This window comes from Ceratina calcarata, unplaced genomic scaffold (genome assembly GCF_001652005.2).
Source record: "Ceratina calcarata isolate Rehan_Ccalc_2016 unplaced genomic scaffold, ASM165200v1 scaffold78.2, whole genome shotgun sequence".
Lineage (NCBI taxonomy): Eukaryota > Metazoa > Arthropoda > Insecta > Hymenoptera > Apidae > Ceratina > Ceratina calcarata.
This window is the reverse complement of record NW_017179105.1, coordinates 204309-222296: the sequence shown is the minus strand read 5'-3', so window position 1 is coordinate 222296 and position 17988 is coordinate 204309. Positions and strand designations below refer to the sequence as shown.

The 17988-nt window shown below is 47.5% G+C and overlaps 1 protein-coding gene across 3 annotated transcripts in view; it reads right to left on the bottom strand.

The window, feature by feature from the left end:
- Dhc93AB (Dynein heavy chain at 93AB) overlaps positions 1-17988 on the bottom strand; it is a 26211-nt gene that overhangs the window by 4541 nt on the left and 3682 nt on the right. For all 3 annotated transcript variants that reach the window (XM_026818225.1, XM_026818226.1, XM_026818227.1), the window contains exons 2-28: positions 15639-15878; positions 15291-15523; positions 14963-15228; positions 14125-14531; positions 13564-13988; positions 13262-13503; positions 12936-13203; positions 12218-12761; positions 11832-12149; positions 11382-11736; positions 10368-10639; positions 9911-10291; positions 9699-9847; positions 9402-9431; positions 8645-8890; positions 8032-8560; positions 7401-7965; positions 4930-7323; positions 4450-4811; positions 3220-3696; positions 2750-3014; positions 2342-2691; positions 2002-2264; positions 1651-1947; positions 1425-1594; positions 764-1067; positions 233-702 (exon numbers count right to left, since the gene is read on the bottom strand). In XM_026818225.1, the coding sequence (XP_026674026.1) occupies positions 233-702; positions 764-1067; positions 1425-1594; positions 1651-1947; positions 2002-2264; positions 2342-2691; positions 2750-3014; positions 3220-3696; positions 4450-4811; positions 4930-7323; positions 7401-7965; positions 8032-8560; positions 8645-8890; positions 9402-9431; positions 9699-9847; positions 9911-10291; positions 10368-10639; positions 11382-11736; positions 11832-12149; positions 12218-12761; positions 12936-13203; positions 13262-13503; positions 13564-13988; positions 14125-14531; positions 14963-15228; positions 15291-15523; positions 15639-15876 (10820 nt within the window). In that variant the 5' untranslated portion in view covers positions 15877-15878. The remainder of the gene's footprint in view (positions 1-232; positions 703-763; positions 1068-1424; positions 1595-1650; positions 1948-2001; positions 2265-2341; positions 2692-2749; positions 3015-3219; positions 3697-4449; positions 4812-4929; positions 7324-7400; positions 7966-8031; positions 8561-8644; positions 8891-9401; positions 9432-9698; positions 9848-9910; positions 10292-10367; positions 10640-11381; positions 11737-11831; positions 12150-12217; positions 12762-12935; positions 13204-13261; positions 13504-13563; positions 13989-14124; positions 14532-14962; positions 15229-15290; positions 15524-15638; positions 15879-17988) is intronic.

Here is a 17988-nt window from a genome sequence, read left to right as displayed (position 1 = left end):
ATTTGAAGTACCCGTAAAGTTCTTCTCTAATATAGCCGAAATCGTCTCGAGTTGCTGGTTCGTCCGAGCGCAAAAGGCCTCCAGTGCAAACGGTTAATTCAGTAGTGTGTAAAGAAATGGGAGAAGAAATAGAATGATTATTGAATATTCGATTATCCGCGAGAGAAAGTTGGTGTTTCACCGAACAAGTGTTTCACCGATAAGAGAATGAAAACTGTTGGGACGTTCGTACCTGGATAAGAGCGAGTCTTCCAAACTGTTGAGCGTAATCTTGAAATCGTTTTGCTGTCTGGTTAGCTCAGCCTTGAGCTCTTCGAGATCCGGTCGCTCGGCTTTCACTACCTCGGCGAGTAATTGATCCTCCAGACCATCCCTCGTTACCGTGAAATTAATTAGAGTAGTTTGTGCCTGCATCTCGGGCTTGTAATGGGGATTAGCCAGCTTCGTGTGCAACAATAATCTGAACAGCGGATCGTATTCGACCTCCTTGTCGCCGATCTTAATCGCCCGACCCTTCTTAATCAAGTTTCTGCCCAGGAGCGGATCCAGCACCGGGTCCACGGTCTCGCCGATGTTCTCGACGAGGACGGTCGACCCGGTCGCCAGACACTGCTCTATCACGTCTAAGTAACCCTTCTGGCCTAGCCTAATCACGCGAAGCTCCTCCCCGTATTTCTGTTTGATCCATTTGATACCCTGAAGCTGAGGGGGAAAAAATAATGATCGAGATCCGACCGACTGACTGATAGACTTTCCTGAATACCTGAGGGTCGATCATTAGAGGCCATCGGTCCGAATTCGTCAGAATGGTCGCGTTCTCCGTCGACATCCGATCGTTCGGCAGTCCTTCGTTGTTCCATTTGGCTATCTGAGTGTCGTCCGTTAGCAACGACAAGGGGTCCAACCCCTCCGTGATCGGAACCGTCGGCTCTAAGCCGCGCAAAAACGGCAGCCACTGCTTATGCAGCAGATCCTGCCGAAATTGCTTCGTGAAGCACCCGACGTAGGAAATAAACGCCGTGACCAGGAGCACGTCCCCCGGCAACGTCGACGCTTGTTGCATGAAACTTGAACCGTTTTGAACGAATTCACGCTAATCAGTCAGAGATAACTTGTTGGATCGAACGCATTGCATGCATTTTAACCCCAGTTAACTGTGTCGATCATTTTGCAAAGTGCGCCCCAGTGTGTGTCGCGATAATCAACCGATGACGGATATAGTCGTGAAACACAGAGTAAGTGGCGCTGTTGAAATATTGGGTCAAAAAGACGACTTTATTTTAGAAAATGAATGAATTTATTCACGGATATATACCCGTGATAACACAAAATTCTGCCATTCTTCCATGACGGATATAGTCGTCAAACACACTTAACTGGTTAAAGGTCAGCGATCTGACGGTAATTGTGTTCGATACGAGTACCTCGCGACCGAGTCTGCCCAACGCACGTTCTCCGACGCGAGACCGCCGACCAGTCTATTCGCGAGAGCAATCGTGGCGTTCGTGGCGTCGGCCTCTTGTTGACACTTGAGCTTCTCCGCGGTCGCCTGCTCGAAATCCGCCGTCAACTTCGCCAATTGTTCCTCCAGCGACTGTTACAGAAACAAGGGTTTACCTCAGGAAATCGCGTCTAACCGCGTTTACATACGGCAACTTTGCGTTTGATCCCGCTCAACTTCTCCTGGGCGGCGGCCAGCTCCGCGTTTGCTTGAGCCAGGGCTTTGCGTTTCGGTTCGACGTCGCAGAACACGCAGTAGAATTTGATTATGTTGATGACCCAGGCGCAGAGACCGGCCGCGGCGGCGGACTTGGATCTGACGAATTCCGGCTCGAATTCCGAGTCCTTCAAATACGGTTGAATCGCTTTGATCACCTCCGGATGGATGTTCTCCTTGTCGTAGTTGATCAACGCATCCAGGAAAGTGTCGACCTTCGCCATCGTGATCTAAATTAAACACGGGTGAAGTCGATGTAATGCCGGCGATCCTGTTTCGAGTACCTTGGCAGCTTTCCAGCTTCTGTCCTTCGGTATTCTGCCTCCCGGGGCCAAGAGGACCATAACTGCGGCCGTGACGTTCGTTACAACCCCCGGTGGCGAACCGAACGACTTCAGTTCCGTGAGGTTCGCCTTGTTCAGTGTGTTCAGAGCCTCTTGAGCGGCTAACAACGCCGGCTCTGCCTTCATCAAGTCCGCCTCGCAGTCCTTCTGCTTTTTCGATACTTCCTCAGCTATTATGGCGACCTTCGACTCCTCCTCGTCGGCTACGCAATACAGTAACCCTCTTTCGTATTGCTCGACGACTAATACCCAAACAGTATATTAGCCGTTTAAAATTTACCGATCGCCTTTTCCTTCTGCACTTTGTCTGTCTCGATGCCAACGATAGCGATCAGAGCATCCGCGGCCTCGTTCTTCTGCTGTAATTCCACTTCCTGAACGGCGAGCTTCTCCTTCAGTTTGTCTACCTGTACCGCTGTCGAGCGAAGCTTCTCCAGTCCGTTCTCCAGCCTCGCTACTCTGCCTCGAAGCTCGCTCGCCTTCGACTTCAACAATCTAGTGTACAGACTGATCTGCTCGAGGAACGACTTCGGCGTGGTGTAATTGTATCGCCGCTCGCTGGCCAAGTAATGTCTGCTAGCTGCGTTCACGCTCGTGTGCGCGTGGGCCATGAACCTCGCCGCCGATTCCCTGCCCGATCGTCCACGCGTTCATCGCAGAATGTTATCCAGTTCGCCGGAGCACTCACCTGTAACTTTCCGGAAGTTCGTCCAACTCCTGCAAGAACCTTTTCGACACGGACATCAAGGCTTCCTGCGGCCATTCGTGAAACCAGTTTATCGACGTGCAATTTATTATCGCCGGGAATTTCCTCGAGCGCACCCTTAGAGTGGATCCTACAGGGGAAAAGCAAAGCACTATCCTCAGCTGACGGCGCACCCGGTCGATGAAGAACTTCCAACAGTTCTCTCGGGTGTCTAGCATCCCGGCGCCCTTTACCTCGTTTCGAACCCCTGCGATCATTAACAAAATATGCGAGCATTATCAAACAATTAAATATCGATGAAAGCTGTAGCCAATTCTACATGCTTATTGGCCCCAAAATGCCTCTCATTTTGTTTTTTCAATCGTCGAACAATATGAAATGGACGTTAAACATAATGAATAAACGTAAAGAAGAGGACGAATTTATGGAAGCTTATCGGGACACGTATCGACCTGCTATTATGTTCTCCACCTCGTCCTCGGCAAATAAATCTGGAACCTCGCCAGAAGCGAGCATGTCGTTGATCAGAACGAGGAACTGTTCATTGGCCACTTGGGCGTCGGTCATCAGGAACACGATGCCCAGATTTTTCAGTCCGGACTTGGTGTACAACGCGGCCAGCTCCAACTTCAAGTCCGCGATACCGTAACCCTTCTTCAGTTGGATCTGGAACACCTCCAGCGTGCTTATGAACGCGGCCAATCGCGATAAGCTTTGCTTGCCGGAGCCACCCACGCCGACGAGCAGCGCGCTGCCTCTGGGCGACTCCAGGATCCTGTTTATCCTGCACACGTGCATCATCGCGTCCTCGAACAACACCAGATTCATCGCTGCCACAAGGTCGTTGTAGCTGACCATCGCCTCCGACAGCAATCGGTGTAAAGTCGCCCAGTCCTTAACCGGCATATACTTTGGCTCTCCCACTCCGCCTACGAAAATGATTTATCATCATTCGATTAAAAAAAAAAAATAAGGTAAAGGAGGTAGTACCTGGACACTTTTGAACATAAATTTTTTATAATGTTTTTTTACTACGAAATTTAAGCATAGTACATGAAAACTTATCATCTTAGCAGATAGCTGGGATCTCATAGTCATATTTAAGAAAAAAAAACCTTCTTTTGTAATATATGTATTAAAATAATCGCATTAAAAAAAAATTGCTGTCAACCGCAGTAGTAGGACACATTTAATCTGAACGAGTGGTGTAGTAGGACAAGTATGGAATCAGAACTGGGACAATATTATTATGACGCCTCTAAGCGAATTGAGAAACAGTTGGATTAAGAGAAAGGGTTGAAAAGTTATGAAAATACACTAAATCATTTATTGTGAAAAATATATCATACGTTTGAATGGCTTTTATACCAGATCGGAATTTATCCAGGTATTGCAGCGCGATTAATTAGTGAGGGGCTAAACCTGGACAGCCACTGCCGTCTTGTCCCACTTGTACGTATTAAGTTTCAAAAGGGATTGTAAACTTGGACAGTAAATTATTAAATACATATCTATTATGTCCAAGTACTGGTTCCAAAATTCATTTTGTCCCAGTACTACCTCCTTTACCTTAGTCTCGACAAATGCGTAAGAATATTTATCGTTAAATGTAACAAAAGAAATACGAAACGACGTAAATTTACAAGATATTTCATATAGGATTAAGTGAAAGAATGTGTGACCTGCGAAATGGCAATAAATGTTAGGCTTCTCTAAGATGGCTCCCTCGTCGACTTCCTCCACGTTCTTCTTCAAGATGTCCAACTGCAATTTTGAGAAACTTTCTATATCTTTCTCATCTGTCAACTTGTCCCCGTAAACGCGATGCGTCTCGTGGAGCCAGAGTCTGATCAGATCCACAGAAGATTGTAGACATTCGTTCCCGCTGAATAACAAACCCTGGAAACAGTTGGACAAGTCGCGGAGGTTGAAGATGTAGTGGAACTTGACTGCCGTGGGAAGGAACATTTGAGCGCAGCGATGGTGCAGTTGAATCGATGCTTGGACAATGTTGTTACACAGATCAGTGACGCTAGGAGGGAATCTATAAAATTAGTAATAAAAAACGTGATCGATTAATTCAAGAATTTAGCGTTCAACGAGTGAACTGCAAATCTTCGTGGAAAATAAATCGGCGGCCTATTGATGAACGCAAAACTTGCCTGTGTTCGATGTTCGACAAGTGTTGACTCAGAATAGACGCGTAGATAGTCGTCAGTGATTCAATGTTAGGAAAACTGACGGCGAACACAGAGAAATGTCTCTGTAATCGTGGGTTGATAGTGAAAGAGCCCGCCGTAGGATTCATGCAACTGACGTATTGGCAATTGTGGATGTCCTTTAACGTCAGTTTGGTCCTGTCGTACCAATGGCCGTAATCCAAATGCTGACGAATTAAAGTGTGCGGTTGAACGGTTCCGTAAGCGTCCACTTCCGGCATGTTCATGTCGTCGACGAAGTACACCAAAGTTTTATTACCCGGTGGCCCGTAATTCCTTCCGGCTTTCTTCTCCAAAGGTTTCTCTAAGATCTTCTGAAGCATCTCGGAGGAAGTGTAAAAATTGAACGGGACATTGGCCACCGCATAATTCTCGGGCAGTTGTAACAGTTTCTCCGCGACGAGGACAGTTTTCCCGGATCCTGCTGTCCCGACCAACATCACCGGATGTTTCTCAGCCATCAGCAAGTCCAGGAAGTATTTGATTCTAATGGACTCCGCGGTGTAGACCAAAACAGCTTGCAGAGGCATCTCAGGATCCAATTCGAACTTCGGTAGACGTTCTGTCCAAGGAGCGAAGCTCTTCGTCTCGGGATCGATGTAGTAATCAAACACAGTGCCTTGGGATGGAAACCGGATCTGCTTGAATTCATTGGTCCACCACTTGCTGAACTCCACTCTATAATCGACCATTTGATCTTGAAACATTGAGGAACCGAAAGCCCACACAGCTGCAAATACGAAGTACAGCTCGTAGTGTTCCTTCAAGAAGTCAGTTGCCGTCAATTCGAGCTTCAATAGACAGTGCAGAAGATGACAGAGCATCTCCACGTGCGCCATATCGGCGATCGGTGTTATTTTTTTGAACCTGCTCCTCAGCGTCTCCAGACACGCTGGAATATATTTGTCGAAGAGCATGACTAAATTGGATTTCTCGATGGGAGACGTTCTCCTCTCCACCCAGCTGGTGACGTAAGGATTCCAGCCCAGGTCCTGAGGATTTATGTACAGGATACCTGCTCGGGAAACCGTGGCCGGAGTCGCGGTTCTCAAATTCGAGATTTCGAAGAGTAATCTCATGACGGGCGTCAAAGCTATCCTCTCGTTGCTAGCCAAAGTCAGAACTTTATTATCGTCCATGACAGTGTTCAACGATTCTATCCACATCGGGTCAATGTCACCGTCCAAGACGATCCATTTTGGATTCTCACCGCCCAAGTTAGCTTGTTCCCTCATGATCACCGAGAACAAACCATCCTTCCACTCTCTAGTCGCTGGATTAATTATCCCGAACAGTTCGTCGTTGGTCACAGCTTTCGGATTGAGATCGTTGTAAACAGGTTTTCTCTTCATGTTCTGATACGTTCTGAAGAGAGTCTTCCAGACTTGCGTCTTGCCAGACCCGGCGATACCGACGATGAAAACCGAGTGTCTCACTTCCAGTAATTCCTCCAGTTGGACGACTTTGAGAATGAACCCGTCCTCCGGTTGCAGCAGCAGATCGGCTGCTGCCTGTTTCACCATCTTCTCGAACTCGACGTCCCGTTTTCGGGGAACGTCCAGCGCGGGAAACAGATCTGCTATCAGACCCATGAAGACAGGAAGATCGTCGGAGATCACTTTGGGGATGTTAAAGTCACGCAAAGCTCTCATCAGCACTTGCTCTTCCGGTCTGCCGGGATCGCCTCTCTTCAGGCTCCCAGCTACCACCAGTACCGACTTTATCGCGCGCAAACCCCAGTCGTAATGATCCTGCTTCGACAGCAGTTCCTTACACAAGGTGTACAACGTGATGAACTTCCTAGCCAAGATTCTAGCATCTTGGAATCCCTCGGCCACGAGCATGATCTCGCAAATCAGCTCGAAGTCGGGAACGACCATCGCGCAGGGCCGGAACAGGGCTTTCAGATTCTCCGGAAGCTCCGTGCGTCCCGCATAACCAGGATTCATGGTAATGAAGATACCGACAGTGGTCTCTAGACCGATGATCTCGCCCATGAAGTTGAACTTCTCCTTCTTGTCTCGAATGGCGTCTTGAATCGATTTCACTTGCACGGCGACCACGGACAGTACCTCGACGGTGATTCTGTTGAACTCGTCGAAACAGCCCCAGGCGCCGGTCTGGGCCAATCCTTTGAATATGTTGCCGCAGGATTTGTAGTCCATCTGCTCGGAACAGTTGAACACGTACACCATTATCCCTAAAGCTCTGCCCAGATCTTTGGTCGTTTCCGTCTTCCCGGTGCCGGCCGGTCCGGCGGGACCACCTCCCATGATCAGATGAAGGGACTGAGTCAGAGTTATGTAACACCTGTCCGTCAGGGGCGTTATGACTAATCTGTGGAAGAATGAAAAAATCGTCGAGTCCTCTTTGAGAGAGTTTAACGATCGACAGAGACAGGAGAGAGAATTAACCTGGGAGTATTTCCGAGGTATTCGTGAGAGTATTTGAACTGAGCGTCGCAAATATTAGCGAAGCAATCCTTCTCCTTCTCGTCCCACCGGTGGCGCAGTTGACTTTGCCATTGGAACGCCTGCGACGTCTCCACTTTCGACTGGACCAGCTTGGCCACGACGTCTCGCGAGTGAACGTCGATCGTGCAGATAGTCATCACCTTCTGCCTCTCCTGTTTGGTCAGCTCGCCGATCAGCAGCGTGATCAGTATGCTCAACTGAGATATCTGCTTCTTCAGATAATCCTTCAAGGAGTTGTCGTAGCCTTCTTCTAATCTGGCGAACGCGATGTTCACCTCGGTGGTCCACCAGATCTGCGTGCCGCAGAGGGAGACTTGGGCAGGGTAGTCGAACAGCCATTGTTCTCGTGGCTTCTCCTCGTATCCAGTCACAGCCTCGCTGAAATAGTGCCTAATAGTGGTCTTCATAGACCTTTGCAATCGATTCAACCATGCTTCCACTGGTCCCTCGCAGGTCATCTCGCAGTTCGCGAATTCCACGTACTCTCCGTCCTTGGCGAACATACCTACGACACAGTCGACATGAAGAAAAGTTGGTAAAATTCTTTAAAACTTATTATTCGTCGATCTACCGAATACGCGTTTCGACGAGCCAGGAGTGTCGTCGAACTTCAACCGTGCCATAGAATCGAACAGTTTCGTGAGATGCTTGGCCACAGCTTCTGGTTGATTCCCATTCGACAGAATGTCTAGCAAATCGCTAGAGGAAACGAAATAGAATCTCGGGAACGCGAGACGTTTAGTTTCCAAATACTCGGCCAACGCTTTCTCGCAAAGCACCAGCTCTTTCTGTAGGACGTCGAGAATAGATACCAGGCCGTCTTTGTTCGTAGCTTCAATGACGTTCGGGGTCTTAGCTAGTTCCTCGGTCATCTCTTTGAACTGCTTATCGATCCGGTCGAACCTTTCCGCGTCTACTGGCAGCTGTTTTCGTATGTCCTCCGAGGACGTGAAGATGCTCTCCAAGTGCATCCAGGTGCGTTGCACCTCGAACCAGATCGTGGTCACTTGATCCGCGATGCTCAGCTTTCGTTGCCAGCTGGACACCTCCTCGAGGAAGTGCGCGATGAATTTCGAGGTGATCAGATTTTGCAATTGAACCTGATGCAAAATTTAATTAAGAATGATTGACGATCGACGCGGTTAATTAGGATTTTTGTCGTTCACGATAATCGTTGATGCTACCTGGTTTTCTTCCAAAGTCTCTATCAATTCTTCACTGGCTCTTATCAATGTAGCGCCGGTCCTACCGTGAATCTCTTTCTCGAACTCCATTTTCGACCACGTAACGTTCAGCTCTCTCATATATTTTTCCATCGACATCTCCTTCACGGCTTTGTCCACGATGTTCTTCACTTCCTCCTCGCACTCGTGGAGATTCAATTCCAAAAGATCCGCCAGCGTGGTGGAATCGTCCATGACGAATCGTACCTAAACGTAATCACAATTTCATTCAACCGTACTTACGTACAATTGAGAAAAAATTGTAATTTCGATTTATTAATTGTGAAAACGTGACTAAAAATGGAACGTGGGTGGGTGAATCGAAAAAATGAAGAATGGTGTGAAATTGATTTATTGAATGAGATATGTACAATGAAGGAAAACGTGAAAATATAAATGATTTGCCAATGAGCGTGCCGCATGCATTGGCCATGATAACGGAATAATTTATTGACATCGTGGCGATTATATTAACCCTTTCACTGCGACGCGATTTCGTAATAATCCATCAATATGGACGGCGCGTTGACGTCGCACGTCGGACGCTGCGATGACGTATATTTACGTCTCTTGTACATATCGATAGGCTTCTAAGGACGTATATTTACGTCTTTCATATATGTATATCGATGGCCTTTTCAGGACGTATATTTACGCCTTTCGTAGTGAAAGGGTTAAAGTGCTTACGTAAAGTGCGCGTATTTACAAGTGGACTTACGGTCATTTCTGGAGTCATGTCGCCCAGTTTCTGGAACACCGATAGCGTATATACAGCGGTGCAACTAACTCTAACACCTCACGTGAAATTCTCAATTAAATTCATATAGAAAAAATCGCGACTTCAAAAACTTATTGCAAAATGTAACATGTTCCTAACCGATATTCGTACAAAAATAATCATAAAAAAACGTTTCGTTCGACCTATAGAAATATGTACAATTTTCCATAAAAATTAGTATTTTCGAATCGTTCAGTTTCGTAAGCCTATTCTTCGTTTTTTCAGCCTCGCTGATACCTTGGTGCTGTTCATCAACTGCCTCCAGTGTCTTTCCCTGATCGCAGGGTTCTGTAGCTCCGCCACAGCTCTCAGAGACGTCAGCATGTTTTTCACGGTCGCTTCTAGCGACACGTAAGCGTCCCACGACCTCATTTCCTTGTCCAGCGCTAATTAAATCAATGGTTGTACAAAGAATAGAGCCTCAGCGTTTCCACACTCTCGCCGCCCACCTCGTATCTCCTTAGCAAACTTCTTGCACTCGATGTCCATGTTCTCCACGTCAATCTTCCTCCACGGTGTGGTCTTCCACCCTTCGATACTGCTCCTGACGATGTTCACGTAATCCCAGAGCTGCTTCAGCATCTTCAACTCCTTTCTACATTGCTTCAATATCTTGAACTCTGGTACCATCACCTCGAACAGCGAGGCTGATTCTTGGATGTCCTTCATCTGACGTTCCAGCATCAGGATCTCTCTGTGAGCTTCGTCTAGTAACTCGTAAGGATTCTGGCAATCGTATTTGAAGAAGTTGTATCGTCGGAAAGCTTCTCTGTAATGCGTGATCGTCGTATCGAACGCGGCTATCCGTCCGCGGATCCTCGACACCTCGCCTAACACGTTTAATAATAATTTATATAAACTGCCCTTATCGTACGAAATGCAAATAATAGTATTCCGATTACGTACCTGCTTGCAACGGGGCCACCTGCTGCTTGACCATGAGCGCCAGTTTCTTAGTGTTGGCCCATTGCTCCGGCAGTTCTTGAAGGAGAACGTTCACTTCCTCGGGAATGTCCTGGTCATAAAATTTCAGCAGTTCGATCGTCTCCTCCAATGGCTGGAACATCTCGTCGGTGGTCGACTGTCTCTCTTTCACTTGCAATAGATAGCCCATCACGCTGACGAGGCGGGCGTAGTCGCCTGGTTGAACCGGCTGAAGCAAACCCTCGTCCGCTCGTCTGCAATGGATAAAAGTAACAAATTCTACGTACTATGGGAAAGGAGGTTTCAGGTGACCTTTCCACTGCGGGATGTAGATCAGAATTTTGTGAACACAGGAAAACTTTATTTAACTGTTACTCGCTGTTACTCGCTAAGCTCTCAACTCTCGACCAGGGTGCGCATAATTTTTCCCTCACGGCTCACTTCCCCTCTTTTTCGCCCGTATTTCGATTCCCACTACTATTCTCCTCATGCGCCTTCGCGAAGCGAACCTATCAAGTACCAATCCCCACCATGGTCGCGTTGTCCCCACTTTCCGGCCGAGGGATAAATTCTGAGACCCCTGCTGCTCTCGACCATCACGTGTTGTGCTCACGTCTCTCAGACACATCACACTCCACACACCCCTCACATATTCTTCACACATTCGGCAATCGTCCTATCACACCACACACCGTTGCCGCCAACCGGACACGTGGAGTCCCAACAGCTCGCGGCGGCCCTTGATCATCGACACCATCCGTGGAGCTCGATACATTGTCTAAATAATATCGACTCCGCTCGGGTGGTCGCCGATAATCCGCTTCCGCTGACCTCCGCGGGTCCTCCACGCGCCGCCTGACGACATGTGGCCACACACATCCTTACATTCATGCATCCTTACATTCCCACAGTACACCTCGCTGTTCGATCGCGATCATCTCCAGCGTGCAATTTCTGTCTGCGTTTTAAATTTCATAAAAGATTTAATTGGAGCACCTTATGAAAGTTCCTAAATCGGAGAGGCTGGTGGTAACGCGGTCGACGAGATGCCGCTTGAACATGCTGGACCATTTGCAGACCATGTTCAGCACGGACTGTCTGAAGGGTCTGAGATCGACCCTGAACCAGCCGCAAAACACTTTCGACGGTTCCATTTCCTCGATCTCGAGATAGAGGCCCTCGTAAAGGTCGATTTGCTCGCGGAATTGCTCCATTTTCGGCGGTGACCGCGGCGGCCCCTTGGGATCCTGCACGGCCACCATCTCCATTTCCTCGATCGTCAATTGTCGACTGTACTCGAGGAACTGTTGCATCACCATGTCTCGGTCGTCCAGCCAGAGATACGCGTATCCTGGAACAAAACGTTAACAAGGTTCCCCCGGTAGAAACTTACTTAACGAGGACGATAAAGTCGTGTACAGGCATGGAGACAAGAGGAAGTCGCACCTTCAAAGTTGCTGCAGAATTCCGTGGCTTCTTCGATCGCAGTTCCAACGTTGCTCATGATCTCGTCCTTCATTCCTTTTATGTCCGCGTCCTCTTCTAACTCTTCGGCATACCCGACGGAATCTTTCTTCAATCTTGGCATCAGCGCAGCCATTCCGATGATATCGTTCAACAGTCCTAGGATCAATTGATCCAAACTGTCCGGATCTTCGGGTTCCAAAGACGGTACGTAGTAGAGGTCAGGTTCTCTGAGTTCTAACTTTGCTTCCAACAGCGGTACCGACCGATCGTTCGATTCCATATTGTCTACCACGTATCCTGATATAAACGTTTAAACACATAATGATCTCGAGCTTTTCGCTTGAAACAGTTCGGCAAAATCTCACCTAACGAGCATCCTACGGCCTTTCGAAGAGATTCCATCACGATGACGTCGACGTAGACCACGTACCTCCGCCAGGCTTCCTCCGTCTCGTCCACGACTCGAAAAAGCGATTCGTTTTCTTTTAACAACCAGTGAATCTGCTCGGCTGCCCTCTCGACTTCTTCGTACCGTCTCGACACTTTCTCCGGACGTTCGTCGAACGACAATAACGCGTCTTTCCGACGGTCTTTCCTCTCGATCAACGGCGTCCTCGTCCAAGTATTCAGAATCGCCTTCACCTTCTCGACGTTCATCTGTGCCGCTTTGATCCGGCTCCACAGACCCTCCACGAGCTCGCCCAGCTCCGAGATATATTCCAGAAGTCCGTCTGACTTCCAGCACAGCTCCGTCTCGCCTCGAGAGACAAGGGAATCGATCTTGCTCACTTCGTTCGCGATCAACTGGAACTCGACTCGTTTGGTCAGCTTGCAGACGTTGTTGTACGATCTGACCGTGGCCGCGAGCAATGTTCGATACTTCCGGAACATCTCCACGTTCTCTGATACCTATACAACGAGCATCAGTCATAAGTACTGCGGGATCTGCAGGAATCATAACGAACGTATCTAATATATAAAAATATATGAAATATGGAGAGCTGCATCGCAACGTTCAAACGATGATTGGAATTTTTATTGAATCACGTAAAAATCTGTAGTCATAAAAGAATATTGAAACACCTTTATCGCCTCTTCGGGGATGTCGGACCGCGACATTTGCTTCAAGTAGTTCACCTCCCTGAGAACACCCAGAAGTTCGGGGTCAAAGTTTAATAATAATGTCGAATCCTTTTCGCGAGCTAGAATATTGCGATTTAGTCCAACGTCGACGGTATTCGGAACTGTTTGTGCCCATTCCGTGAATAATTCTTTTTCTTTGTCGCTGAAAATCTTGACGAGCCTCTCGTAACGGTTCTCTATGTTCTTGCCCTCCTCGCTGTTCACAATTCTACGATCGGAGCGAAATGTAAACACGATTTCAATTTCTATCGTTCGAATCGTCTTACGGATGTTGTAAATTTTTGAAGGATTGAACAGGCAGGTCGACACGTTGCCTCAGCATGCTGGTGAACGTCAGGGCTGCTGCCAGAGGCGGGAGATCGATTAACGCGCCTCTGGTACCGCGATGAAAAAGTACTTCGACCACCGTCAATTCGATGTTCAACAGATCCAGGATTCTAGTATATCTGTTCGTGAACTCTTTGCTTATCACCGGTCTGTCCAACACCGTCCCCGCGATGTTTATCAACTGCAACCGACATCGACGATCTCGTAGACGAAGATGGAATAATTTTACAAACGGAAATACCTTGAAGACGCTCTCAAGATTTCCACAGTCGTCGAAAGCTTGACAGAGGATAGCTGCCAACTTGCTATCGAGTTCGGTGATCGATTCGTTGAACCTCGCGCAATCTAGAGCGAAGGATTCGTCGTCAGGCTCGAGGGCATCGTTCGCCCGCACAGTGAAAGATACGAACAGATGCTGGAACTCTTTGTAGACGTTCACGATCCTGATGCTGAGGGATCGTCCCAGAATCCCACCGATCTCGATCTTCTCCAGCTTGGAGAACTCCATCACTGTGTTGAACAAACATTCTATGTCGACCAGCCGCTTCAGGAATAAGTCCAGTCGAGTGAAAACGGCGCTGGAATTAAAGTTCCACGGCGGAGCGTCGGGCTTCCCTGGCGCGTCTTTTCTCAACTCGAATTGCCGTTTGAATTCCTCAAGAACGCCTGCGAGGCGAAATCTCATTATGAAATTGCGACGCAATATACGAAACGCATATTTATTTAAATACGAAAAAATCTCATCTCGAAATCTCAATTATCGTATTCAAACGAAATGAAACGATGGTGGGATTATACCTACCTCGCGATATCTGGACCCGTTGCAGAGCCTCGTCGACGTCGCTCTGGAAAATTGAACTGGGGTCGAGGAATCGGCGAGCCTCTTGTATCAACAGGTTGCAAATCTGTCGAAGCATGGTGATAACCTTGGACGAGGTCTGATAGTAGCTGGATCTCGACCAGGCTAATCCGACCGAGTGTACCAGCGTGGCCATTAACGGCTTAGCCTCGGAGAAATCGAGCTCCTCGACCGCTTTGAAGCACTTGGCCAACGGGGATAGATACAGAGACACCTCTTTCGCTTCGGCCATCGAAGAGACCACGTTCGCGAACAGATTCCGGAAACAGGGAAAGTACGCGCTGTCCGTTCGCTCGAGAATGCTCGACATTTTCTTCACGCGATCCTCTTGCAGTTGATCATAAATATATCTGAGGAACGTGCATTCAATCTTTGCATCTACGTTTCTTAACTTGATTTTCGCTTAACACTAGAAAGACTGAAACTTAGTATATACCTATATTGCCGAAAAGCAGTCAAAATGACTGCATTGTGAAAGAATAATGTGTAAAGAAATTTGTCTAAAATTAATTTTTAATATTTTTTATATTATTTACAGTCATATAACAAGTTATTAGTAAATGTTAACAATAAAAAAATTTACTTCACTTGGGAAAAAAAATAATTTATCCATTATTATTTGTACTTTTGCCCAAAACCAGTCAAAATTAGTTCCTTGGGCAATCTAGTGTTAAGAATGAAAGTGATACAATTTGATGAGAACGCGGTCATTTCATATTTGGAAACAACATTGACAATGTTTTACTTGGCATAAAAATCAAACGCATTCTTCTGAACGTACCTTAAATTGGCTAGTCTGGTGGACCAGTACTCGAGCTCTACGTCAGGCGTAGGATTCTGATTGTTTTCGAAAGCTGCGCCGGAATCCTGGGTGACGACGTCGTTCACCAAATAGGCCCATTTTATCACGACTCCTTCGATGGCACTTTTCAAGTACAGGTCGGCGGCCTGTGCGCCCTCGGCGCGCACCAGCTTCTCCACCTCTGACACCTTTTCTAATCCAGCTGGCATCGGGAGTACCGTTCTCCCGTTCACTTGACCTTTCACCTACGTTACGACAGATAGTCAAGGTTCTGTAGAAAGTCTGTATCGAACGAGAAGAGAATTACTTGGTACAGAGTACCGCGAAGAGAATGAACGTGTCTAGAGATATCCTGGATAGCGACGTCAGGCAGATCCTTATGATTTTCCGATTTGGTGAGAAGAGGAGCGAAGACGTTGTCCACCAGAGTGGCTAACTGGTCGACGACTCGGGATGACAAGTCTCCCAAAATCAGCTCGGAGGAACAGGCGTCCTTCTCTTTAGACAATGCCGTCTGCTTCACCTTCACCGCGTAGATACCTAAAAAACAATACCGAAATCCTAGAAATTGTTTCCTAAATACTTTTTATCCTTCCTCGACGGGGTACATGCATAAAAATATTCGATCTTCGATCGTAAACGGGGATAGAATTACCTTTGGTTCTTTGGCACGGTATGGGAAAGGAAGAAGACGCGACCAATTGAGCGTTGGGCGTGAGCGCGACCAAGAGCGCAGCTGGCAGAGGATTATCAAGGAAATCCAGCACGGCGTTCCTGTATTCTTCGGTGAGCAGCAATCTGCTCCATTTCTCCGGCTTCAGCTTCAGCGATTTCTGAACGAAGAGCCCGATGTACTCCAGTCGAAAATCCGCCGGGCCCTCGGCAGCAGCCATCTCTAGCGTACGAAATCTCGTCCCAGGATTAAAAAGAAGACATTTAAACGAAAAAACGTTGATCCTCGTTTAAAGGAAGAATACGCTCCGGTGAAGTGTCGTATTGGTCTCGTGACGAGACCGAGGCTGGCACAGGATATTTCAGTAGGTTTGAAATATGCAAAAGAAACGAGGGGGGTGGTGGTAAAAATGCCGATCGTTTGCGGCAAGCAGGTCAAGAGACCAGGCACCGACTGAACCCGACAGTACCCGCGTTCTGGCATTGGCTGATCGTGTCTTTCAGACGACTCTACAACAGACGTAGACTTTTCCTATTGTCACGGGAGGACGCACGGAATATTATACCGACAACAAACTGACATTGCACGCGATCACCGCCTTCCGCGTACTGGCAGGTACCGTTTCGCTCTTCTGCACCGATATTAGTTCAGCGATGCCTCTCCTCGCAAACTTTCAATCGGCCACATCATCATTTCCCGACATGTGATATTTTCTAATCAGATTCAAAGTTTTATTATCGTCGCGATTCGACGTGAAACGATTTCGGACGGATGCGACTGTGATACGTAATTAATTGACGACAATAGACGGAAGACGATCTAAGTGATTTACTGGGTAAATCGTGAATGAAATAGGAAGGACGGTGGAATCTGTTGTGTTCGTGCTCGATTGCTCCGATTTCCGGATCGATCGGTCGTGAAAACGTGTAAATCGTTCGGTAAAAAGTAGGAAGGTCGCAGCTGGTCGTCGTTGGATTTCAGCCAGTGGAGACTCGCGTCATTTGCTGGCAGGGATTAACAGCGGAAAGGTTGATAACGGATCAAGTGGGCCCTCGCTCGATCCTCTGATCAGCTTATCGATCTAGCGAGCACCCATTGTTCGGTCGCGCCACCGACAATGCGGCACTCTCGACAATGGCCAAAAACTGGCGTAAAAATCGGGAAAGGTGGTGCAGCTTGCGAGAACATCTGCCTATCTCTGCTCGCAGCGTCGATCAAACGTCAGAGCTAATTTCTCCCGACGGATCAGCCGCCTGGCCGTTTCCCAAAAGACACCAGATTTTCCGCTATCTCTCCAACGGATCACGTTCGCACGAATGGATCGCTTACATAATAGTTGAGGAAACGCGTGTCGTATGAAGAGGGTGGCTCGTGCGCTTTTCATCTCGTGACCGAACCGTCAAGGAACAAAGAAGCCGGAATCCCAGTGCAATACAATTTTCGTCGATTTCTATATTTCAGAGCTAGCCGTTTCGATCTGCTTCTCAGATGTTACATCTTCTCTTCAAGCAATTCTCTCTTAAATGCTTCTAAACTGTAATAGAATTACCCAAGTTAAATGCGTCATCGTTTTTATTGATGACACTTAATTATCTTTGGTTCAGACGAGACTCTATGAGAGCATCGACCGATGCGCTTTAATTAAACGTAGCCGGGCGCGTCTAGGTACATTCCACAGAGCCTGCTGGTGGCATGATTAAAATAATAAATTGCGGGCACGCGTGGAAATTAGCAACGCGAGACGATGCTAGCCGTTTTCTCGCGCCGCAACGATACCGTTGAATTATAAATGCCCGTTGCGCAACGTTGAAACTCGCGCCAGGGTATAAGGATATTCCCTACGCGAGAGATTTCGGCGCACCGGCCAGGTCTCTCTGGCCACGGGCCAATTCGATCTCACGGTCCGCCTCGTTTTCGGAATTGCGCTATTAAATTTACGTTACGGAAAACGTCCCCGCGGCGCTTGGATTTCGAGGACGCGATCGGAACGGGCTTTCCCGACACTCGTAACTGTCTCCCATTCGCAGTAAAGAACCCTTTATCGCCGCTGCATCTCAAAATTGATGCTGGATCATACTTGCCGATCTGAAATTATTCTGTCCAGGTAATAGACCATCGTTTCGCTAGTTAACTTTATGTTCATCGTTTAGGCTTGAATTCTGTGCATAAAAATAGCAGAGACAAGTGTTCTGAGTTATGCTTAATCAAAGTTGACTACTTTTCGATTATATAACATAATATACATAATGTATAACAATCTGGAAAGAATTGACCAGCTTCCTAACTGGTCTTTAATTCTTTAAATATTTTATAATATTTTTATAATATTATT